This window comes from Halichoerus grypus, chromosome 1 (genome assembly GCF_964656455.1).
Source record: "Halichoerus grypus chromosome 1, mHalGry1.hap1.1, whole genome shotgun sequence".
NCBI lineage: Eukaryota > Metazoa > Chordata > Mammalia > Carnivora > Phocidae > Halichoerus > Halichoerus grypus.
In genome coordinates this window covers 81066914-81091146 of record NC_135712.1, presented here as the reverse complement: position 1 = coordinate 81091146, position 24233 = coordinate 81066914, and the positions used below count along the sequence as shown (strand labels likewise).

The window sequence follows — 24233 nt, the reverse complement described above, 5'->3', positions numbered from 1 at the left end:
CCGTCTTCTCTCCTTTTCTCCACGCGAGGGGGAGCGCGTACCCCTAGGCGTGGTCCCGCTCCCAGCCCCTCTGCTACTCTCGTGGCCACCTCACCATGGCGGGCATCCTGTTTGAGGATATTTTTGATGTGAAAGACATTGACCCGGAGGGCAAGAAGTTTGACCGAGGTAAGGTGTACGTAGACTTAGGGGCGGTTTAGAGGAAGGGGCTAACCGCCTCGGGGACACGCCCCTGGGCCCTTTGTCCACCCAACCCACGTGGCCTGCCCCTACAGGCAGTTCCTGATACAGGAATCTCCCTCGGGAAACATTGTATGGATGGGAACACGGAGGCTCCGGAACTCGGCCTGGCTTCACACAGGCTGTGCCCTGTGCCTGGGTGGCCTTTTCTCATGGTGCTGGTAAACTGCATTTTTCTAATCGCTCCCCACTCTGTGGTAGGCGCTGTATCGTGCACCTTACATACATTTTGTCCTACCTATTCCTTTCAAGAGCCACCATGAGGTAGTTGGTGTCTTAATCCATTTTGTTCCGAGAAGTTAAGTAACTTACCCAAGGCTGCACAGTGAGTAATTCCGACTTCAGAGCCTATATTCTTCTATTGTCCTAAGAATCTTTAGCTCTTTGTGACGTCCTCTCAGAGTTAGAATTGCCTGCTTGCTATACAGCTCTTTATTCTGTCATTGATCAGTAATCATTCCTCCTTGGTGTCTGTCTCTTCCTTTGCCTGGAGACTGAGACGTTCTTCAAGACAAACACCAGTTCTTAGGAGTACTGATAATCCACTCAGCACAGAACCTGGCACAGAAAGACAAAACCTTTGGATGAATGAGTAACTTGCCCAAAGTCAGGTTGTTTCTTTTTTTTTTTAATTTTATTTTATTATGTTATGTTAGTCACCACACAGTACATCATTAGTTTTTGATGTAGTGTTCCATGATTCATTGTTTGCATGTAACACCCAGTGCTCCATGCAGAACGTGCCCTCCTTAATACCCATCACCAGGCTGACCCATCCTCCCACCCCTCTCCCCTCTAGAACCCTCAGTTTGTTTCTCAGAGTCCATAGTGTCTCATGGTTCGTCTTGCCCTCCGATTTGCCCCCCCTTCATTTTTCCCTTCCTACTATCTTCTTCTTTTATTTTTTTAACATATAATGCATTATTTGTTTCAGAGGTACAGGTCTGTGATTCATCAGTCTTACACAATTCACAGCGCTCACTATAGCACATACCCTCCCCAGTGTCCATCATCTAGCCACCCCATCCCTCCCACCCCCCACCACTCCAGCAACCCTCAGTTTGTTTCCTGAGATTAAGAATTCCTCATATCAGTGAGATCATATGATACTTGTCTTTCTCTGATTGACTTATTTCGCTTAGCATAATACCCTCTAGTTCCGTCCACGTCGTTGCAAATGGCAAGATTTCGGGGTTTTTTTGTTTTTTGTTTTTTTATGGCTGCATAATATTCCATTGTGTATATATACCACATCTTCTTTATCCATTCATCTGTTCATGGACATCTTGGCTCTTTCCATAGTTTGGCTATTGTGGACATTGCTGCTATAAACATTGGGGTGCACATACCCCTTCGGATCACTACATTTGTATCTTTGGGGTAAATACCCAGTAGTGCAATTGCTGGGTTGTAGGGTAGCTCTATTTTCAACTTTTTTTTTTTTTTAAAGATTTTATTTATTTGACAGAGAGAGACACAGCGAGAGAGGGAACACAAGCAGGGGGAGTGGGAAAGGGAGAGGCAGGCTTCCCGCTGAGCAGGGAGCCCGATGCGGGGCTCGATCCCAGGACCCTGGGATCATTACCTGAGCCGAAGGCAGACGCCCAATGACTGAGCCACCCAGGCGCCCCTATTTTCAACTTTTTGAGGAACCTCCATACTTTTCCAGAGTGGCTGCACCAGCTTGCATTCCCACCAACAGTGTAGGAGGGTTCCCTTTTCTCCGCATCCTCGCCAATATGTCCTTTCCTGACTTGTTAATTTTAGCCATTCAGTCAGGTTGTTTCTTAATCACCTAGGCAGGCCTAGAACCTGGATATTATTTATTGCCAGAGGACCTTTGATTCTTTTCTGAGATTCTGTCCACTTGCCATAGTTTTCTCCCCTGTCCTCCTGGCATTTCTGGTTCTGATTGAGTCTGCACTTCTTTGGGAGCAGATGAGAGGCTAGTGGATGCAGACTGAGTTAGAATGAGTGTTCAATTACATATAATCCTCCAGAGTGGGGTCTGCAGGGTCTGCCCTGGGCCTGGCAATTACCTACGCCACTCTTTCTCTACTTCCCTCCAGTGTCTCGACTACATTGTGAGAGTGAATCTTTCAAGATGGACCTGATCTTAGATGTAAACATTCAGATTTACCCTGTGGACTTGGGTAAGTATTGAACACAGACAATTGCAGGAGGCTTTTTTTCATTCCAGCTGTTCTTCAGCCTCAGATATTGCCATGATTTTCAGGTGACAAGTTCCGATTGGTCATAGCCAGTACCTTATATGAAGATGGTACCCTGGATGACGGTGAATACAACCCCACAGATGATAGACCTTCCAGGTGAGGAAGTGAAGAAGGGAGTACTTGAAATATGCCTGAGGACTAAGTAGATGAGTGGTATAGAAGGATCCTTATTTAATTTGTGGAATAAATGATTATCAGTAGAATCTGAGCAACCTTAAGGAAATTGCTGCACTTAAGAATTCAAACAGCCAGGTGTTTATCCAGGGCAGTGATGACATGCTTGTGGGTTGTAGCTTATTGATCGCTGAGGAGATGACCACTGAGTGACCCAGGCTGTGTGAGCCTTGCATCTTCGGAGAGAGTTTGGTGTGATGGAAAGGCTTTGGAACTCCACTAGAGTTCCAATCTCAGCCCTGCCACTTACTTATTGAATAGCCGTAACCTCTTGCAGCCTCGATTTCCCCGTCAGGAAAGTACAGATGGTCACACCTTGCTCAAAGAGTCCCTGGGAGGACTAAATGGCATTGTGTTTGGAAAACGTCTGTTAGAATGTTGACACTTAGTTACCATTTATCGTTTTTAAAGGGCTTCTTATTACTGTTAACTACTTTGAAGAATAACCTTGCCACCACTGTTCCACAGGGCCGACCAGTTTGAGTATGTAATGTATGGGAAAGTATACAGAATTGAGGGTGACGAAACTTCTACTGAAGCAGCAACGCGTCTGTAAGTTCCAGGGTCTTGGGAGAACCCTTGCCCCCCAGCCCCGTGCTGATAACCTGAGCTCTGCTCTGAAAATCTGGGCCGTGCTTCATGTTTCCTGGGTTGGGTCTCTCTCCCCAAGCACCTCAGACCTAGGTGGGACCCAGAAAGAAACTGTTGTGGGAACAGTTTCCAGTCTGAAATGTAGGCTGCTCACTTGGCCCTTTGTCGGGACCTCGGGGCCCAAGGGTCCAAATGAGAAACTGATGATCTTGCTCTGTGAAGTGCAAAGGAAGGTTTCTTCCCCAGGAACTAGATGCAGCATTAAGTGATTAAACTGCTAGGCTTTTTTGTTTTTGTTTATTTGTGTGTGTGTTTTGCTACTCTGGAATCCAATCCCTAGTTCTTTGGTTTCCCTGCCCAACTATTTTTTCTCTTCTTTAAAATTTTATTAAAACAATATGTGCCCCTTGTAAGAAATTTGAAAAGCAGAGAAGTAATGTGAAGAAGCAAAAAAAGTCACCTATAATTCCATACCCAGAGGGAATCTTTTACATAAACATTTTTAAATATTCTAGGTTTTTTCTTGTGTACTTTCTTCTTTGAGATCACGTTTATTACAATGTTTTCTTCTGCTCTTTTTCTTCAAGTTATGTAAAACAGGTTTCCCCATGTCAGTTTAAAGCTTTTCCTAAACATTTTTTTAAATTTTTTTTTTTTTTAAGGTTTTACTTATTTATTTGAGAGAGAGAGAGCACAAGCACGGGGAGCAGCAGAGGGAGAGGGAGAAGCAGGCTCCCTGCTCAGCAGGGAGCCTGATGCGGGACTCGATCCCAGAACCCTGGTATCGTGACTGGAGCCGAAGGCAGACACTTAACCAACTGAGCCACCCGGGCGCCCCTCTCCTAAACATTTTAATAACTGCATAACATTCCAGTAAATGGATATATCTTAATTCATTTGACCATTTCCATTATTCTGGGCGTGTAGCATTTTTCACTCTTGTTGATAAAAAGAACACTTCTTTGCACAAATTTGTGCATTCATCCTTGTCTGAATTTTGGTTCCTAATGACAGAACACTAGAAGGGTACCTCTTTTTCTTAAGCTGGGATGGAGAGCCATTAGGTCGCTGCCGCTCCAGAGCTTAAACTCATGGGACTGGGGCCTTCTGTTTCAGCTCTGCCTACGTGTCCTATGGTGGCCTGCTCATGAGGCTGCAGGGTGATGCCAACAACCTGCATGGATTTGAAGTGGATTCCAGAGTTTATCTGCTGATGAAGAAACTGGCCTTCTGAAGCACACAGGAAGCCAACCTTGCTGCTTAGTCACTCAGGACTTGGACATCCATTTGAGCCTGAGGAGCAGTTACTACTGACCACCTGTTCAGGAAGGGCTGGCTGGCTGGCCACTGGGGGTGCATCTTTAGGTGGTCTGGACTCAATGGGAAACTTGCCTGTGAAAGACCCAGTGGGAGGGCTTAAAAGGAATCAGAAGTTGTTTGTATACATGATTTTTTAATTAAACTTTACTTTTTCAGACTCTTTTCCCCACCTTAAAAAAAAAAAAATCTTTTCCATTACTCTAAAATCATTTTTTTCCAATTTGCCTGTGGTATATTGTATTTCTGGCCCATAGCCAGATGATCACATGTCAACGTAGGATCTATTCTGACCTTTCGGTATCTGGGTTTAGGGTTATCTCAGCTTCCTGGTTGACTATCCCCAACATTTATTCTCCAATGTGATTTTCTCTCTGGGAGAGAGAGTATTGTGCTTTTGGCTCTTGAGGGCACCCCAGCCCCGGAAGATACCACCCATTTGGCATAGAATTTTGAATTGGCAAGGAGCCCTGCTTGTGTCCTTCCAACACTTTCAGTCTCTTAGGAAGTCAGATCACGTTGATTTGAATGAGTCACTTGCACAGCCTGGAAATGTTCATTTTTGTGGAAGCTTTGGGTGGAGGCTTTTAGATGCCGGCTTGGGACCTGACTACGAGGAGAGTAGGAAGAGCAGATTTGGTGGTTGTAGGAACAGGTGGAGGAGCTAGGTGTCTGCTCTACATTCCCTTGGCGACCTGGAGGGGAGGGTAAGTGGGTGGGGGTGGGGGTTCTCACCAGTGACACTGAACAGGCAGCTGCTGCACAGACCAGTGCAGTGGATGGGGCAGCAATACCAATGAGGTTGGCAGTCCAGTGGCAGTACCCAGGACAATGGAGCAGCCTGACTACAGTCACTAACTTAAAACTGGGCAAGAACAAAATTGAGGAAGTGGTGATGCTCACTAGGACTCCAGCATATGAGCTGGCTCTTCAGTCTGGCATTCGAGGTCTCTGAGAAAGTATCCTGGACTCTGATTTCCCCTGGGAAATTCAGGGTAGCAATCCAGAAAGATGGCGAGTGTGTGTATTAAGGAGTTTTCTCTTTTGATCTCCTGGCTTTGCCTGGGGAGCCTGTACCCCTGCTGGGATGCCCAGGGGTGTTTCCTTCCCCATCATTTTCAGGTCTTTACATGAGGTGTTAGAAATAGTATTTAGGGAAATGGGCTGAAAATGAATGATCTCTGCGGGGGGAGAGGAAAAGGTGTTTCTTTGGTTTACTATGTGGGGGGATAGAAGATGCAGTGGGGGTTGGGATGAATTTTTGTGGACTCCTAGAACTTTTATATGGAGTCAGATTTTTGGGGGTGTTTGAGAAGGGTTTAGGTTAGAGTCGGAGAACCTAATTCCCAGTAATAGTTTGTGGGGTAGCATAGCACACTATCCTGGCTGCCCTGGGGTGGCAGAAGAGAGAACTGGCATGCAGTCGGATAGAAGGGTGTTCTGGTTGTAACAGTTTTTTGCATTTTGTGGAAAGGGAAGAAGGGATAGAATCAGCCTGACGAAGTTTTGGGAAGGGTTAGATTCTCAATAGGGACAGCTTAGTTCACACTGGAAAAGCCCATGAGTTATTTGCATTTGCCCTAAAATAGGTCAAATGCCAATCCTGGATGCCTGGAACTTACTGGCTGTATACTTCTTGCTGTTTTGCCGTCCTTGTCTCTCATCTGACTGTGCTGAGAACTCTGAAGCCTTTGCCTTTGGTCCCTTTGGCATATCTTGTCCCGGGTACTAACTCTTTCATGGGCCACAAAGTTCTTCATTTGGTTATTACATTTAGCCTAGTTTGGTATTTCAGTAGATTACAATTTCCACTTACCGTTCTCTTGACAGCATGCTGGAATTGGTAGTGTGGAAGAACTGTTTTCTCCCATGCAAAAACTGACACCCTCTGAGATCTGAACAACACTTTTGAGCTTTGTGCATTTGTCAATTCCTTCTCCATGGCAACAGTTCCGTCCATGATGGGAAAGGAGAACACCTGGAGATGTCTAAATTGGTCACCCCGTCCAAGAGCTTTGGTTTTCTACTCAGAACTCTTTAATTGTTGATGTATTTCCTCCCTCAGGACTTGGACATCTTTTCTAATAAGCACAATCACTGAGTGATCTATTGGACAGTGCACCACCCTAGGGACCGTATGGGCTCTAGTCAGCTCAGGCTGTTTCTTCTTTTCTTGCTCACAGGCTGTGTGAGCACTGAGAACGTGCCTGGCTTCTCTGAGACTGATAGCATCCCCAGCCTGATAGAGGTGTGCGAGCACTATAAAAGGTAACCTACATAAGGCTCTTGGCACACTGGCTTTCATTCTTCTTTACTGGTCCTGGGGTATTTGTGGCGGTGTTTGGAACTCTGGGATCTTGGCTTTTTTACTTACATGGTAGTGTTTCCTCTCCTTTGGGGAGTTGAGAGGGGAGGGAAGAGGAAAAAGCTTCTGTTAGTTTTCCTACGGGAGCCTCTAGATGTAGGGTTGACCTTTGCAATGGAGTTTTTGTTTGGGGCAACATAAACCTTTTCCTAAGCACCACGGTGGCATTTATTTGCAAAGCCCCATAAGCCGGGCTTCTTCTCCAGAGAATTCTTAGCAGAGTTTATGGTGGTCACATAGGGTTGCTTTTTAGATACCGTGGACTTCTGGGAATTGGGAAATGAGCCTTCAACTTGTACTTGTCCCTCCCGCTGTGTGAGCCCTGGGAGACTGACTCTTGCCACTTCCTGCACTTCCCCCTGACCTCCACAGGAGGGAGGCAGGAACCCGTGCGTGGTGAAGCTTCCTGCTGAGCTGCTGAAGCTCTGGCTGTTTGCTCAGCTGTCCCATCCAGGTTTCGTCTTGACTGAACTGTCTGCACGGCCTTACCTGGGGTGTGAGGCTCTCCGAGGCTTCCTGTTAACTTTTTGGAGGGGAGGGAAGGGGGAGATCTATTGCCCCCTGAAGAACCTTTTTCCCTTGCTTTTCAGTTAGCTTTTGGGTGTTCTTATTTATTCTTTATTTATATAGGCTCAGTTTTGTTGATTGTGTAAAGACAGCCCTTCTAAGAGACTACTTCTCATTCATTTTTCAAGAGTAAGGATCTCCTTAGAAAAGGAGATCAGAGTCCCACTGAGAATGATAGCGAACGGGATAAAGAGACTAACCTTAGTTCTGAGTAGAAAACCAAAGCTTTTTTCCCCTGTTTTCTAACATAAGGTCAGTCTCTACCCCGTTCAGAAGTCAGGCTGGTCCAGCCCTTTGCAGAATTGTATGCAAAAGAGCACGTAGAGAATTAGTATGTTGTAAATTTGTGCAGAAAACAGACCAAAGATAACTAGCTGCTCTGGTGAATATTATTGATAGTTTAAAAAAATAGCTTCTGAAGTTCTACAATATACAGTGAAAAATGATCCCCTTTTCTGTCCCGTGTATCCCCCTTTAGCAGGGCTTTGGGTTTCAGGTGAAAGCAGGAAATCTGGTACAACTTGACTCCCAGGGCCTCCCCTCCTGGAAAGGGAACTTTACATGGAGACAGTGCTGATGCTGGCAGGGCTGGGGTACCTTACTCCTCCTGAGACACATTCTGGAAGTGAGGGTAGGCTGCAATTAGAGGAGGGCTGGTCGAGTTGGCTGGGACAGCGGGGTCAGGAGATGGAGGTTGGAGCTGGCCCCGGGGGGTTGGGCGAGGTGGGTGAAGGAGAGAAGAGTGTGTATTGCCCAGTAGGAGGATGGGTTGGGGAAGGAGAATATCCAGGCCAGAGGTCGGGGGGCAGGGAGTCCATGTCTGAAGTTCCCGGAGGGATGTCTGGGGCTCCTAGGGCCATGGGTGAGGGTCCAGGAAAGAGTCCATGAGTTCCAATCAAGGGTCCGTGCGTCCTGTTCAGGTGTCCAGGCATTTGGTCTAGGGACCTGGAGGTTTGGTTCAGCAGACCAGGAATCTTGGCTCTGAATCCCTGCAGCCTCTTCAGAAGTCCAGAGCCAGTAGTTCTGGCTGAGATACTGGAGTTTGTCTCCAACAATCCAGAAGTCCTGTTTGGGAGCTTGTGCAGTGTGAGCAATAGAGAGGTATTGCTTGGGACAGCTGTCGTGGGTAGGGCCTGCTTGACACACAGGGTGGGCCCTACTACAAGCAGCAGGAAGCGCACCTTTCCTCGGAGCAGTTGTTGGAAAGTCAGGAATATGGCACTGGGATCCTTGTGAGTTGTGGTCCTGCCCTGTGGAGGAAGCTGAGGGCAGAGGATGGGCCTGAGGCCAGAGACCTGGGCCGGATATCATGCCGTCCCTCGTCTCCAGGGAAAGATAAGGTGCCAGCACCCAGACTTTATGGCTGGGAGGGAGCACTCCTTAGTTGGTCAGCTGTGCTACCCTCAGGATTCCCAGAATTCGCCTTTCTTCCCTCAGGTCTTCTAAAGGGACTGAGTCAGCAAAGGACAGTTTCTGTCGTCCCCTTGACTCAGGACTTACTTACCTGGGTTCCAAGGAGGCCCTGCAGGGCCCCAAGGAGGAGACGGACCTGTCCGGAAAGCTGTCCCAGGAGGGATGAGAGGCAGGTGGGTCCCAGTTGTCTCCGTGCTGCCATTACTGCCTCCAGCAGAAGGGCCGCGGCTCCCAGAATGTCCTGTGCCTTGGTCTTCTCCTGCAAGAGAGATGGAAGGGAGATGCGGCCTACTTCAAAGGGCATGCTAATAGCGGGTGGGGACCCCTAGGAGTAGCCAGCGGAATGAATCATAGGAGCTGAGAATTGGACAGGACCAAGGTCCCACCCAGCCCAGGAATTCCTTCACAGTCTCCCGGCAATTGGTCATCAGCCTCTGCTTGAATAACTCCAGTGTCCGGTAACCCAGCCTGGTCTTACACTTAATTTCAGTCAGAAAAGTTCTTTTTCCCCCTTACTCTACGTTGGAATCTGCGCTATTATAGTTTTTAACCTCTCGGTTCTAGTGCTGCCAATCTACTCTTTCTGCTACAAAATCCTAGAATCATGATTTTTTAAAAACTTAACGGAGAGATGAGACCATCACAAAGATCATAAAGATGAAGGAAAGGGGCTTACTGATCAATGGCAGAGCTGGAACTGCAAGGGGTCCCTAGGAATTGCCCTTCGTCCCTGGCCCAGTTCCCCCCCCCCCCCCCAAGACCTGAGGGAAGAAAGGGGATTCTAGGGATCTTGAGGGTAGAAGAGCTGACCTTGCAAGGAGTGCTCCCTCCCCGGAGGTTTCCTGAGCCTCAGACTAAAGCACGTCCAACTATACCACAAGAATTACAACTTTTCTCCAAGCTCATCAGACAGGCTTTTTTCTTTTTTCTTTTTTTTTAAGCCATTCCTCACAGAATGTGTTTTCTAACCTCTCACTGTTCAGGTTGCTTCCTCCTTCTGGACACATGCTAGTTTAATATGGTCCCTCTGAATAAATTAGCATGTGTCTAGAGGAGGGTATCCAGTACTCAACTCAGTACTGTTAAGTGCAGGCCACTTAAAGGTTTTTAGGAATATTTCCACAAGGTGGATGCTAAACATCTAAAGCCACCTAGAATCACTAGCTTTTAAAATAGCTGCTTTAATAGTGTTACCTGCTAAGTCTGAGGTCAACTCAATCCTCCCAGATCTTGTTCATAGTAAGTTCTAGGGCCAGAAGTTTATATAAGGGGAAGTGGGGGCATTATGGCCTGAAAGCTGGAATAGGACTTTACTCCATTACTTTGAGTAAATGTAGAATTTTTTGTATATCTCTGTTAAATTTTACCTTGTTTTTGATCTAGCCTTTCAGCAATGTGAATCTTGATTCTATCTTTTGCTATTTTACCTCTGCTTCCCAGTTTTGTGTCATCTGGGGATGACAGATCAGTCTTACTTCTTCATGCCAGCTTAAGAAGTTTGCATGGGAATAGGTCAAAGGCATGGCTGTGAGAGACTTCTATCCAGCTTTTCTGGGTGTTCAGCTTTGAATCTATTTTCACATACTGGGACTGCAAGCCATCTTGTCCAGAGGATATCATCATAGAGGAATGTAGATTAGGTTAGGGTGGCCAAGCCCAAGGTAAGATATTTTTAGGAAGCTCAGGAATTTTGAAGAATCCATGGAAAGCAGTAGAAAACTGATGAAGACAGGAATTAGGGAAACCAAAGGAAGGGATGGCTTTCTTACCTTCTGGGTTTTCCATTCTCCCAAGCTGAAGTCCACAGCAGGCAGCAGGACAGGTGTGGACAAAGGGTTAACGTCTGGACACTGGTTCTAGTGAAAAAGATTGGTGGTGGGGTGGGGTGGAGAAGGGAGCTCAAATAAAGGAGGGGGGGTGGTGACCCAGTGACCAGGAGTAATATATGTCCAGACTAGAGCTTTTAAAAGTGGACTAGATTGCAAATCATCATCCTCATCAAAGAGTGGTGATGGGGAGGTGCGGTCTTACCAAGGACAATATAGGAAGAACAGTGATCGGGTCCGGGGGTGAGAGGGAATGATGGGAGGAGGGGTATCTGACGAGTTAATGGATAGAGGGGAGAGTGCTGGGAGATCCTCACCAGTCTGCTGTGAAGGACATGGGAGTCTCGAAGCAGTTTATTTAGGAGACGGGGGTCACAGGCGGGAGGAGCCGGGAGGCACAGATCCAGTCTTGCAATTAGGAGAAGCATGACCACGAGGAGCAGTTCTTAGATGAGGAGAAGTGAGGTTGACAGGGTGGATAAGGAAGAAATCATTGTCAGGTGGTAGTCCAGGAATTCCCAGTTAGGACCCAGACCTGAAATCCAGGGAATTTACCTTTCAGAGGCCTCAATCCTGGGAGATTGGGTTCCCTCCGCCCTCTACCCTGGAGGCAGCACATCTCCTTTCTCTTTCCTCTTTAACCCCGCTGTGATTTGGCCCTAGGTCCCGCAGGTGTGTTCTTACCAGTCGGCTCCATTCTGGCCAGGCTGTCTGGTAGGAGCGGCTCCCTGGATGGGGCCTCTCCCCTGACTCCTTCCTGGGGCCATGGAGGCGGCTTGGGCTCCGGCACTTCTTGCACGGTGGGGCACAGGTGGGCTGAGGAAGAGGGTCTGGAATCTATCCTGCAAGTGACAGGAATAGCTGCTGGGAGGGCATGAGATGCTGACCAGCCCGGAACTGCTAGCGCTCTGACTGCTCCCAGGTCTCCTTGTGACTGCGGCATGCGGTGTCTCCTCTTTGTCAGGGTTCCTCAGTGAGTCTGACGTGGGGCTAGTGCCCCTGCCCCTGCCGAGAGATACGCAAGCGCGCGTGTACACACACACACACACACACACACACACACACACCCTTAACTGGCCTCAAATTCTGAGCAACCTCGGTTTGGTTAGAGAAAATCTGGGATGGGGAGAGGGAATAGGAGTATTGTGGCATAAGCCTGGGAGAAGAGGTTGGAAAGCGGGATATAAGGTGAGGGTGAGGAGCTAGCAAACATGTGCAATGTGTTGAGGGGTAGCCGGGGGAGTGGGGCGGAGGAGGGGACTTGGGGAAAACAAAACTGTACTACTAGGGGTTGGTGATTACAAGATTATGAGAAGGTGGTATGGGAGCAATTAACCGCTCGTTCTCTCTCCATTTACCCCCACCCATAAGCCTCTTGGAGTTTTTCTTTGCACTCCCAGTTCTAACATACTGGGTTATCTGGGCAGAGAGAGGGGCTAACAGTCCTGGGACTTCCCACCGGAGGCAATTTGCCCAGCAATCGGTACGTGCTGAGTGAGGCACCCACCTCACGTGGTTACCTCGCGTTGGACGCCCACCGTATCCATCTCCTAGCCCACATCTTCCTCCCTGCCCCCTCAGCAGACCCCTTCCAGTTCCTTCACAGGACCCCCCACATGGCCTCCTCCTTCTTTGACAAGTTGTGCAAAGAGGCCTGCACCTGATTCAATATTGGGATTTCCTGTAGGTCTGTCAACATGCATGAGCCCTCCTCCCACAACCCTCTCCTTGGGCCCAGCTTCCCCAGTCCCAGGATTCAGAACCATAAGCGAACTAAGAACGACTGGGTAAGAATGGGGATTGGGCCTGTGTCCGGCTTGATGCTATATGCCCTAAGCCCTAAATGCACCACCTTTCTTATTTTCTCCCGGGGCACACGTCCGCTTTCCTTAGGGCCAGCCGGGACAGGGCTCTATTCCTCCAAGTCTGTGATCAGTCCCTCAGAACCCAGCACCCCACCCCCTACCCCTGCTCTGTCCTGCTCCTCCCATTCTGGGAAGGCTACACGCTTCTCGACAAAGGTCAGTGCCTGTAGGTTCCAGTTTGCCTGCCCCTCCCCCAGCTGTGAGCCCAATTCCTCTCTCCTATCCTTCCTAGCCTCACTTAACTCCAAACCCTGCTTGCCACTCACCGGGTAGAGAAGGGCTCCAGGACCCAGGTGCACAGCAGGCAGCACTCTGGGGAGCCGATGGGTAGGGAGACACGTAGTGCTGGGGCACAGCCCCTCCACAGCAGTAGGGTCACAGGCCTGCCCAGGACACTTCTGCCCAATCAGAGAGCAGGGAGCCACCAGATACTGGTGAAGGCCCCCGGAAGTGACGCCTTCTCCTCCCACCTGCACTGAACGTGGAGCCCCTGCCTGGACCATGGTCCACTAGCAGAGCCCAGCTCCTCCACCCACACACACCACAGGGAGGATTTCAACAGGGGGATCCATCTTTTTCTAGGAGATGGGAAACCTGGGACCTGGCTGGGGGGAGGAGATGGGCTTTTTTCCCCAGGAGAAATCTGGCAGGATCTTTTTGTTCCTGCGGAAGAGGCACAGAGATCTGGTTCTGGTTTTAGATTGGTGGGTTGTTCAGTTCCTGACTGGCCAAATTTCTTTTCCCTGGACAACACACCTGCTGCTGAGACCCACTAGGGCTCTTGCTTTCCTGCCTTTCTCTCCTATAATCCTGTGCAGGTCGTGTCTTATTCCCCCTTGCCCAGTGGGAATGTGGGTATTGCCTGTATTAGGGAATGACCCTGTCATTGGTCAGTGTTATAGGAAAAGGGTTTGGACCATTTGAGAGGACTGCAAGGTGAGGGGTGTCTGTAGGGTGGTTAGGCTGGGCTCAGGTGCCCCTCTGCCGGGGGCCCGGTGACTCAGACAGCTAAGGCCACTTACCTCTGTGCCCAAGCTCTCCTGAGCTTGCCCTGTCTTTCTCCCCCTTCCATCTCCTACCACTCCATATGTGACAAGAGGAATAACCAGGCCCATGTGTCCCTGTCTTAGGAAAGACAGCTGCTGAACCTCCCCCGCAAATACCTCCTGCTGGCCCCCCTCTTCCTTTGGCCCTGGTTCTAGTTCCTTTGCTTTCCCCTCAATCCCAGTCTCCTCGCAGTCTCTGTCCTCAGGGGCCTCCTGGCCTGACCTTGTTCCCATCACCCCCCACCCCAGTTCTTCCTCTCCTGCTCCTCCTCCCAAGGATGGGGCTGTCAGCTAAGGAGTATGGCCTAGATCCCGGAATTCTCCAGTTCAGCCAGATGAGATGCCTCCCAAGATTAGGAAGGAGGGTGCTGGGATGGTTGGGAGGATGGTGGGTGAATGGGTGTGGGAGGGGACAGGGAGGCAGTCATCACCAGGAAACCAAGACAAAGGAGGTTGGGGGTGGGGTGGAGAGGCAGAGGGTCCCCGGGGTGAAGGGAAGAGGGTGAGAGAGGATGTCAGGCTGGGGACAGCGATGGTTGGATGGGCCTGCGGGACAGGTTACGGTAGGGAGGGAAACATTGTCACAGACAGAAAGGGGACCCTCTTTCTGGCTAAGTCCCTGTCCTAGGGAACAGTAGAGTGAGGGAAGACCTCTGGGAAGAGATAGGGCCACAGGCCAGGCAGTGAGGGCGGGTGGTGTGGGGTTTGAGACGTGCTGTGGGCCTACAGTAGGGGAGATCAGTTGACGGGCCTTTCCTGCACGTTGTCATCCTTAAAAGACAAGTCTTCATCTTTCCGGCAGGAACCGAGTACTAGCCCAGTGGCCGGCCCAGGCCTCAGGCCCAGCCTCTGCCCCTCCCTGGCCTGGGGCTCCCGTCTTGGGCCGGACACGCACCTCCTGGTGCAGCCGCCCTGTGGCCGCCAGCAGCGGGGGGCTCCAGACCCGCCTCTTCTCCCCTCTTCGCGCCCCCTGGTCCCTCCCCTCCCCCTACCCCCTCCGCTCCCCCTTCCCCTCCAGCCCCTCCCTCCTCCCCTGCCCGGTCCCAGCCCCTCCCTCCCCTCCCCCACTCGCGATCCGGGCCGCTGCTGCTGGGCCGGACCCCCCGGGCTCAGCTCGGCCCCTCGCCGAGTCGCCGCCGCCGCCCCGTTTGCTGAGGAGGAGGCCCCCCGGCCGGGGCGCCGGGCGCGGGGCATAAAACGGGCCGGAGCCGGCGCCCGGGGCACTAGAGCCGCGTACGGCCCGGGTCAGCGCCCGCCCGCCCGCGCTCCTCCCGGCCGCTCCTCCCGCCCCGCCCGGCCCGGCGCCGACTCCCGCCGCCCGACGAGCCCCTCGCCGCACTGCCCGGGCCCTGGCCCCGGCCCCCTCCCGCCGTACCGCCCCCGGCCCGGCCCTCCTCCCACCTCCCTCCTCCCTCTCCTGCTCCCTCCTCCCTCCCGCCTCCCCAGCTGTCCCGTTCGCGTCATGCCGAGCCTCCCGGCCCCGCCGGCCCCGCTGCTGCTTTTCGGGCTGCTGCTGCTCGGCTGCCCGCCGGCCCACGGCGCCGGCCCCGAGCCCCCCGCGCTGCCCATCCGGCCCGAGAAGGAGCCGCTGCCCATTCGGGGAGCGGCAGGTAGGTGGGCGGCCCGGGGGACGCGCAGGCAGAGAGTCCGGCTCGGGGCAAGTCTGCGCCCGCCCGGAGGGGGCGCCGGGCGCAGGTGGCTCAGCGCGGCGGGCGGCCAGGAGGGGTGGGCGGGGGTCGCGGGGCGCGTCGCGCGGGGGGCCGGGGTGGGGGGGACGGGGAACACCCAGGGCCCGGCCGGCAGCGCCCAGGGCGGGCGCACCGCAGGAACGGGACAGCGGCCGCCAGCCAAGCCCGTCCCCGCAGGCTGCTCCTTCGGCGGGAAGGTCTATGCCTTGGACGAGACGTGGCACCCAGACCTGGGGGAGCCCTTCGGGGTGATGCGCTGCGTGCTGTGCGCCTGCGAGGCGGTGAGTGAACCCAACTGCCGTGGCCGGGGCCCTTGCGGGTGGGGGGGCGCTCGATCCCCGGCATGTCGGAGTGGACTCGGAGCTGCTGAGCCGAAAGAAGCGAGTCTGCAGGTATTGGGAGATATATATGTATTTGTTCCTGGCGGAGAAAGTGGAGAGGAAGCGCCCCATTCAAGTCTCAGGTGTTGACTGTTATTGACCACCCACTATGTGTCAGGCTCTTTGCCAACGGTTTCATCGGTCTCTCACCTCCTAGAATAATCCTGCTAGATACACACTATTACTTCCCCCATTTCCCAGATAGGGACCCCAAGGCCCAGAGACATTAAGTAGTTTGTCTAGGGTCACGCAGCTTGTTAAGAAACAGAGCGGTCTGACTCCATGGGATGACCTTGCTCTGGTCCCATGACTCTCCCCTGGTGGCCGGCGGGTGGGGTGGGGGGGGTGTCCCACCAGTTGGTGTCTGGCACTCACTCGGTTTTCCCGTCTTCCCCGCAAGCAGCCTCAGTGGGGTCGCCGCGCCAGGGGCCCGGGCAGGGTCAGCTGCAAGCACATCAAACCCGAGTGCCCAGCCCTGGCGTGCGTGCAGCCGCGGCTGCTGCCGGGACACTGCTGCCAGAGCTGCCCCCAGGGTAAGGCCGGCGCCGCGGTGAGGGGAGGGAGGCAGGGCAGTGACGCTTGGTCCTGAGCCCCGCGGCTGGCGCGGATGGAGCAGACGGAGCGGCCAGCCGGCCCCCGTCGTGCCCAGCTGAAGCCCGGGTTTCCCACTCCCGGCTTAGAGCGCGGCGCTCCCGAGAGGCCGCCAACGGGCCTGGCCTTCGAGTACCCGCGGGACCCAGAGCACCGCAGTTACAGCGACCGCGGGGAGCCGGGCTCTGAGGATCGGGCGCGAGGGGACGGCCACACGGGTAGGTATGGGCCAGGCGGGAGCTGGGGCTGTGGTCGGGGCCGGGCTGCCGTAGCGGGCGCTGACACCCCGGCACATCTTTTCCTCGCAGACTTCGTGGCGCTGCTGACAGGGCCGAGGTCGCAGGCCGTGGCTCGGGCCCGAGTGTCTCTGCTGCGCTCTAGCTTGCGTTTCTCCATCTCCTACAGGCAGTGAGAAAAGGGGAAGGTGGGAGGAGGGGTCAGCTGGGGACTGGGGAAGGAGAGTGGGGAGAGGCTGGAGGAGCTGCTCCTGGCAGAGGCTCAGCTCACCCTCGTTCCCAGGCTGGACCGCCCCACTCGAATCCGCTTTTCCGACTCGGCTGGCAGCGTCCTGTTTGAGCACCCTGCAGCCCCCCCGCGAGATGGCCTGGTGAGATGATGCCATTTACGAGTGCTTACCCAGTCTGGGCCCTGTACCGCCAGCGGGCTCCGCATTGCCTCCGTGGGTCCTCACCACAGCCCAGTGAGAGGAAGGCACTGACATTGTGATGCCCATTTTACAGATGAGGGAACTGAGGCTCAGTAGCAGAATGTGATTTGCTCAAGGTCACACAGCTAGTAAGTGGTTGAGCCAGGATTTGGACCCCGGCATCTGGCTCCAAGGCCCCCTTCCTAAGCTTCCTAGGAGGGCTTGGGGCTCCTTCCCGTATTCCTTCCTCACCAGAGCTGGGCCTCGCAGCGGGCCTGTGTCGCATATACTGTCTGAGTAGGGCCTTCTTGTCTCTCTGCTCCAGGTCTGTGGGGTGTGGCGGGCAGTGCCTCGGTTGTCTCTGCGGCTCCTTAGGGCAGAACAGCTGCAGGTGGCACTTGTGACAGCCACTCACCCTTCAGGGGAGGTCTGGGGGCCTCTCATCCGACACCGGGCCCTGGCTGCAGGTGAGGGGAGCAAATGGCCCCTGGACGTGAAGTTCTGAGGCTTCTGTATCCCCAGGAACAGAGTGGGCTGAGGAGGGGACTTCCTGGTGGGCTCTCATGGTCCTTCCTCCTCCCCCAGAGACCTTCAGTGCCATCCTGACCCTAGAAGGCCCCCCACAGCCTGGCATAGGGGGCATCGCCCTACTCACTCTCAGCGACACAGAGGACTCCTTGCATTTCTTGCTGCTCTTCCGTGGACTGCTGGAATCCAGGAGTGGGGGTAAGTGGGATGGGGCAGGCCACGTGAGGAGGGTAGGGAGGGCACCGATCCTTCAGAGGCATCCACACGTGTGGCCATTGCAGGACCAGCCCAGGTTTCCTTGCGGCTCCAGATTCTACACCAGGGGCAGCTACTTCGAGAGCTCCAGGCCAATGCCTCAGTCCAGGTGAGCGAGGCTCTGGCTCTTGCTGCCACCTGCCCTGGCCTTCTGCTGCACCCGCTATACCTTGCTCTGTCCCCAGGAGCCAGGCTTTGCCGAGGTGCTGCCCAACCTGACGGCCCAGGAGATGGACTGGCTGGTGCTGGGGGAGCTGCAGATGGCCCTGGAGAGGGCAGGTGGGCCAGCGCCGCGCATCAGCGGACACATCGCTGCCAGGCAGAGCTGCGACGGTGAGGCGGGGTGGGGCTGGCCCCCCGGGCACATAACACTGAGAGGCACAGACACATGGCCAGGGTGGGTATGGGGGGAATCGTGGGGGCTGGGGAGGGATGAGCAGCCATGGGGCAAGCCTGCCTCCACCTTTCTTGTCCCCCTGCAGTCCTGCAAAGTGTCCTTTGCGGGGCCGATGCCCTGATCCCTGTTCAGACGGGTGCAGCTGGCTCAGCCAGCCTTACGCTGCTAGGAAATGGCTCCCTGATCTACCAGGTGAGAGTCAGGAGCTGCACGGGTGAGAGGGGCTTTGGCCCGCACGGTTCGGGCCTCCGGCCTTCTCAGCCACTCCAATTTGTCCTCCCCCACCCTGCCCCCCAGGTGCAAGTGGTGGGTACAGGCAGTGAGGTGGTGGCCATGACGCTGGAGACCAAGCCTCAGCGGAGAAACCAGCGCACTGTCCTGTGCCACATGGCCGGCCTCCAGCCGGGAGGACACACAGTGAGTGCTGTCGGCAGAGCCGGGCCACAGGGCTCGTGCCCAGGGGCGTGGACGGCCGGGTTGGATGAGCAGGGAGGTTCGGGGTCATTCACTCGCTAACAGCTTCTCTCACTGACACACTGATTCCCTGGACACATTTTTAGGGAGCCTCAGGCTAGGGACTGGAATACGAAGAAAATCAGATGTGCCCCCGTCCTCAGCAATGTCACATCAAATGGGAGGAGGAGTTGGACAGGGAGACCATGTAATTAAAAATGTGGTAACAATGAGTGCCGCTTACTGAGCCTTTCTCTGGGCCGCATACTGCACCGATTGCCTTTCTTACATTATTTTTGGCCCTCATGGTTCCCATTTTCTAGACGGTGAAGTGAAGGATCCGAGAGGTTAAATAACTCCTCAAGACTGTTACATAGGTAGGAAGTGGCAGAGGAGGGACTTGAACCTGGGCTTGCGAGGTGCTATCAAGTTATGCGTGTGTGTGTTGGGTGTGACGGGGGCACAAAACACAGAAAGGCATCCAGAATCTTGGGCTTATGTGAAAGCTGAGGAGGGGTTCATCTGGAATCTGGCAGGCTGCAGCTGGGGCTTATCCTTCCCTGACCCCCCCAGGCTGTGGGGATCTGCCCTGGATTGGGTGCCCGAGGGGCTCATATGCTGCTGCAGAATGAGCTGTTCCTGAACGTGGGCACCAAGGACTTCCCAGATGGAGAACTGCGGGGGCACGTGGCTGCCCTGCCCTATAGCGGACACAGCGCCCGCCATGAGAGTGAGTGCCTCAGGGCCTCGCCCGCCCTCTGATGTCCTCGAGTCGGGGACTCGGGTGCCGGGTGCCAGAGCTTGGTGGATCTTTCTATGTGCCTGAGCCCCAGGTTGGCATCTGGAGAAGGTGGGGCTGTAGAGGGTGGCCCTGCTGGGAGACCCTCTCCGTGGCCGTGGTGCAGGGGTCTAAAACTTGCTGCCCCCCAGCCCTGTGCCTGTGGACAGTGTCTGCCCACGTGTGGAATGCGTGTCGGGGGAAGACGGGGGAGATGGGGGAATACTGGGAAGAAGGGAGTAGCTGCTCTAGGCCACTTCCTCATCTGTCCCCTCTCCTCTGTCTGGATCCAGCACTGCCCGTGCCCCTGGCAGGAGCCCTGGTGTTACCCCCTGTGCAGAGCCAGGCAGCAGGACATGCCTGGCTCTCCCTGGATACCCACTGTCACCTGCACTATGAAGTGCTGCTGGCTGGGCTTGGTGGCTCAGAACAGGGCACTGTCACGGCCCACCTCCTTGGGCCTCCTGGGATGCCAGGGCCCCGGCGGCTGCTGAAGGGATTCTATGGCCCAGAGGTGAGGACGTGACGGTGAAGGCAGCTTGGAAAAGATCTGCTTTTTTAAGCATGGAGGGTTGTGCGGGCCTGTGGTGGGGGAGGTCGAGAGCAGGTAGCCTGGCGTGGCAGAGCTGACCTGGGCTCGGGAGTCAGACAGCCCTGGCTATGAATCTGACTCAGCCTTTTAGTGTCCATTCTCCTTCCTGCATCCTTCTCTGGCCGGATCTCTTAGATAGTATGTAACGCCCGGGACCTCCAGAGGAGCAGGTGGGATGGAGCAAGCCCCCTCCAATGGGGTGGGCTGCCAGGGACTTGGAGTCAGAGAGACCTGGCTTCTGAGCTTCACACCACCACTAATGGGTTCACTTTCCTGAAGACCTTATTTCACCTCCCATGCCTCAGTTTCTCATCTGCGAATCGAGCACGGTAGGCACAGCCCTAGAGCGCCTTGTTGCCATCCCTTATCCTGTCTCTCACAGGCCCAGGGCGTGGTGAAGGACCTGGAACCTGAGCTGCTGCGGCATCTGGCGCAGGGCACCGCCTCCCTGCTGATCACCACCAAGGGGAGCCCCCAAGGGGAGCTCCGGGGGCAGGTAGGTGGGCAGTGTGGGCCGCTGGGGAGGTGCCGAGTTGGGCTGGCATGGTGTGCTCTTGCCTGAGTCACTGCGCTCTCTGAGCCCTGGCGGTGGTGGTATCACCTGGCTGGTTGGGAGGATGAAGCCCGACAAGGTCCACGACCAGGCTGGCAGCAGACCACCCTGGCCCTGGTTGCTGGCTGATTGCTGGCCTACTAGCATCTTCCCGGGGCGCAGGGCTGCTCAGAGGTGGAGGTGTCTTGGGCTGGCGGCGGCTGGTGGAGACACGAACGGGAGCCCCGGACGCTGCCTCAACCCGCCTCTCCTCCCAGGTGCACATCGCCAACCAATGCGAGGTGGGCGGCCTGCGGCTGGCGGCGGCGGGGGCCGAGGGAGCGTGGGCGCCCGGGGCTCCGGATGCAGCAGCCGCCGCCCTGCCTGCGCTGCCCGCTGTGCTCGGCCCGGACACCCCCGCGCCAGCCAAACCCGGCGGCACGGGGCGACCGCGAGACCCCAACACCTGCTACTTCGAGGGGCAGCAGCGCCCCCATGGGGCTCGCTGGGCGCCTAACTATGACCCGCTCTGCTCGCTGTGCACCTGCCAGGTAAGACGCCGCCGAAGGGCGCACTGAGGTCTGGGTTCTGGGGCAAGGGTCCCAGTCAAGCCCCCACCCCCCACCCCCCACCTCTCTTTGCAGAGACGCACGGTGATCTGTGACCCCGTGGTGTGCCCGCCGCCCAGCTGTCCCAGCCCGGTGCAGGCACCGGACCAGTGCTGCCCCGTGTGCCCGGGTGAGTGTCCTGCCTGAGTGGAGGGGGTAGTGGAAGGGCCACCGTGGGGGATGAGGCCTCTGCGGGGGCAGGAGCGTGGTCATCCCCTGCCTTCACTATTTCTCTGGCCCCACAGAGAAACAAGATGTCAGAGACCTGCCTGGGCTCTCACGGACCAGAGACCCTGGAGAGGGTGAGCTGGAAGTCTGCATGCAGGGGTGGGGAATCCAGCGGAGCTGTTGGGTGGGACCAGGAGGGGGACAAAAGGGTGAGAATATATATGGGGGGAGTAGAGGGAGGCTGAGGGGCACAGATTCCAAATGACATCTGACAGGCTTCATTAGAGTCATCGGTCCACAAACGGGCCCTGGGGTTAGACTAGTGTGGGGTTGGCCTGAGACTCCAGCCTTGATTGTGGGCCCAGCCAATGAGCTCAGTACTCATGGCAGCTGGGCACTGTCCCCCCCCCACCCCAACCAGGCTGCTATTTTGATGGTGACCGGAGCTGGCGGGCAGCGGGTACCCGGTGGCACCCCGTCGTGCCCCCATTTGGCTTAATTAAGTGTGCTGTCTGCACCTGCAAGGTATGGCCGCCCAACCCTCTCTGGTGCCATAACCCAGCAGGGTCTGCAGAGATGGGGAGGGGGCTGCCAGAAGAGGAAAGCCCAGCCTGTGTAAGGAAGGCTGAAGGATGAAAGCACTATGAAAAGTCCTTTGAGCATTGAGAGTCAGCTTCCTGCAGGAAAAGGGAAGGGCTGACGTGGGTGTGAATTCTGGCTCAGCCTGCTGACTCGCTCCGTATAGCCCTGGCAATTTCTGTACCCCCCCGAGCTCCCCTTCCCACTCCTCTGAGCAGATAGGAGAGCAGCTGTGTTGCAGGGCTACCATGAACATTGAGTTCGGGTCTATAAAGCACCAGTCCGGGGCCTCTGAGTGAAGGGCCATGGCAGTATGACATTTGAGGGATGGAAAAGGAGAGGGAGGAAGCAGGAGGCTCCTTTTCCTTTCTGACACCCTCCCTCAATGGATCCCTACAGGGGGGCACTGGAGAGGTGCACTGTGAGAAGGTGCAGTGTCCTCGGCTAGCCTGCGCCCAGCCCGTCCGTGCCAACCCCACTGACTGCTGCAAACAGTGTCCAGGTGAGGGGGTGGGCACAGAGGCTTCCTGGGGCGGATGAGGTGCCTCGCTGCCTTGTCCTAGGTGAGGGGATGCACAGTGAGGGAATGCACAGTGAAGGTGGATGGAAGGGACTTCTCAGCTAATTCAGCATTTACTGAGCACTGCTCTGTGCCTAGCCTGGAGGCAGGGCTCTAAATGCATTTGGAAAGAATGTGCATGGGTTTATTAGTGGGCTAAGATGGGCTCCAGTTCCTGCCCCATCCATCCATTCCCCCCTCTCCCTTCCTCCCTTCCTTCAAATCAACCTTCTAGCCATCTATTCGTCCATGCTTCCTCCCATCCTCCCATCCGTCCATCCATCCAGCCATCCATCCATCCATCCATCCATCCTCTCATCCAAATTTGTCACCTACTAAGTGTCAGAAACTGCTAGGTGTTGGAGATTCAAAGACAAATAAAACCTGGGTGGCCCTCACAGAACTCACATCTGCTGAGCTCTCCCTCCCTCCCTCCCTTCCAACAGTGGGGTCAGGGGCCCACCCCCAGTTGGGGGACCCCATGCAGGCCGATGGGCCCCGGGGCTGCCGTTTTGCAGGGCAGTGGTTCCCAGACAGCCAGAGCTGGCACCCCTCGGTGCCTCCCTTTGGGGAGATGAGCTGTATCACCTGCAGATGTGGGGTGAGTGGGGAGTGCGCTTTGTGTGAGGTGGGCATCGGGGGCCTGGCCTAGAGTGGGGAGACCTTTCCGGGGAGGGCAGGCTCCTGGGAGTGGGCTTCCCTGAAGAGGCTGAAGGCTGCTGTGTCCCTGTGCCTCTGGGTACCCTCCAAATCCGCTCTGTCCTGCACCAGGCAGGGGTGCCCCACTGTGAGCGGGATGACTGTTCACTGCCACTGTCCTGCGGTCCAGGGAAGGAGAGTCGCTGCTGCCCCCACTGCGCACCCCGGCGGCGTAAGTGAGGGGGCTGTCCGTGGGGTGCCTGGGGAGGGAAGGCGGCACCTGCCACCTGTCAGGAGCCGCGCATCTTCTTCACTGGTGCCGTTCCTTTCCACCACACAGCAGCCTTGTGGACTTGGTATTGCTTACTCTTTCTTTACAAGTGAGATTTCTGAAGCTCAGAGGAATTAGGCAGCTAGGCTAAGGTCACACAGCTCCAAAATTTACTCCCTTCTGTCTCCAGCAGCCCCAGAGACCAGGACGGTTCCAGAGCTGGAGAAAGAAGCCGAAGGCTCCTAGGGAGCAGCCAGAAGGCCGCATGACCAAGAGGACGGGGCCTGGGCTGGGGGAAGGACTGGCGCCAAGGACCCTGCGTTCCCCTGTGGGAAACCCAGTGCCTTTGGCCCCTCTTTTCTGCCTCTTCTCCCTCCCCCCACTACCTCTGGGAACCACACCTCCACGAGGGGAAGGGGCAGCCAGGGCAGACCAAGGCCACGGCCACTCCGACTCCTGCCCTGTCACCCTCCAGCCACTGCCTTGGAAACCCAACCCCTTTCTTTCTGTACATAATGTCACTGGCTTGTTGGGATTTTTAATTTATCCTCACTCAGCACCAAGGGTCCCCCCACTTCACTCCTGCTGCCCCTGAGCTGAGCAGAGTCATTATTGGAGATTTTTGTATTTATTAAAAACTTTTTTTTTCCAGTCTCAAGGCTAAAATTGTCTTTTTGTGTGTGATCAGGGACCTGAGTCGGCCCCAGTGGAGAAAGCCTGAGAGTTGGAGCCCTGGCTCCAGGGGCTTCCCTCTGAGCCTTGGGGAGCGTGAAGAGACCGGAGAGGGAGAGGGGCGGCACTGTTTTTGGCTGGCCTGCCCGGATGTCATGGTGGGGCCTGGGACTGTCACTGACGTGGACCAGAGCCTCAAGAACTCAGGCAGCCCGACACAAGTGTGGTTTCCCCTGGCCTACCCGTGGCTGGCATTTTG

At 55.0% G+C, this 24233-nt stretch overlaps 3 protein-coding genes across 13 annotated transcripts; 2 read left to right on the top strand and 1 right to left on the bottom strand.

Annotated features, from left to right (window-relative positions):
• Positions 1-6: 6 nt before the first annotated feature.
• POLR2H (RNA polymerase II, I and III subunit H) lies at positions 7-4716 on the top strand. 4 transcript variants are annotated; one of them, XM_078068227.1, is made up of 7 exons: positions 7-168; positions 276-401; positions 493-565; positions 2310-2393; positions 2477-2570; positions 3117-3200; positions 4356-4716. In XM_078068227.1, coding segments are annotated over exons 3-7 (381 nt in total). In that variant the 5' UTR covers positions 7-168; positions 276-401; positions 493-564; the 3' UTR covers positions 4474-4716. The 4 variants fall into 4 exon arrangements, with proteins under 4 accessions (XP_077924353.1, XP_035978415.1, XP_035978413.1 ...); XM_036122522.2 differs by lacking the exon at positions 493-565; XM_036122520.2 differs by lacking the exons at positions 276-401; positions 493-565.
• A 3057-nt stretch (positions 4717-7773) lies between these two features.
• Positions 7774-14095, bottom strand: THPO (thrombopoietin). Its single transcript, XM_078068224.1, is given in 7 exon segments — positions 7774-8221; positions 8223-8750; positions 8993-9160; positions 10671-10757; positions 11045-11172; positions 11412-11569; positions 12859-14095. Coding segments are annotated over 6 exon segments (1059 nt in total). The 5' UTR covers positions 11425-11569; positions 12859-14095; the 3' UTR covers positions 7774-8086.
• A 991-nt stretch (positions 14096-15086) lies between these two features.
• On the top strand, positions 15087-23956 carry CHRD (chordin). 8 transcript variants are annotated; one of them, XM_036122526.2, is made up of 23 exons: positions 15087-15248; positions 15504-15607; positions 16110-16239; positions 16387-16515; positions 16606-16705; positions 16817-16904; positions 17269-17410; positions 17529-17669; positions 17753-17835; positions 17912-18059; positions 18209-18315; positions 18421-18540; positions 19150-19306; positions 19648-19868; positions 20329-20442; positions 20757-21029; positions 21123-21216; positions 21332-21388; positions 21676-21779; positions 22233-22335; positions 22839-22993; positions 23164-23263; positions 23496-23956. In XM_036122526.2, the coding sequence occupies exons 1-23, from the start codon at positions 15101-15103 to the stop codon at positions 23546-23548; spliced, it is 2871 nt and encodes a 956-aa protein (XP_035978419.1). In that variant the 5' UTR covers positions 15087-15100; the 3' UTR covers positions 23549-23956. The 8 variants fall into 8 exon arrangements, 4 of the variants coding, with proteins under 4 accessions (XP_035978419.1, XP_035978417.1, XP_077924344.1 ...); XM_036122524.2 differs by having other exon boundaries at positions 23493-23956; XR_004926621.2 differs by lacking the exon at positions 22839-22993.
• Positions 23957-24233: the final 277 nt, after the last annotated feature.

Coding starts and splice junctions, on each gene's coding strand:
- POLR2H (XM_036122520.2), top strand. CDS start 96: ATGGCGGGCATCCTGTTTGAGGATATTTTTGATGTGAAAGACATTGAC. Junction 169..2,309: donor GGGCAAGAAGTTTGACCGAG/GTAAGGTGTACG, acceptor ACTTCCCTCCAG/TGTCTCGACTACATTGTGAG. Junction 2,394..2,476: donor GATTTACCCTGTGGACTTGG/GTAAGTATTGAA, acceptor CATGATTTTCAG/GTGACAAGTTCCGATTGGTC.
- CHRD (XM_036122524.2), top strand. CDS start 15,101: ATGCCGAGCCTCCCGGCCCCGCCGGCCCCGCTGCTGCTTTTCGGGCTG. Junction 15,608..16,109: donor TGCTGTGCGCCTGCGAGGCG/GTGAGTGAACCC, acceptor CCCCGCAAGCAG/CCTCAGTGGGGTCGCCGCGC. Junction 21,217..21,331: donor GTGCTGCCCCGTGTGCCCGG/GTGAGTGTCCTG, acceptor CTGGCCCCACAG/AGAAACAAGATGTCAGAGAC.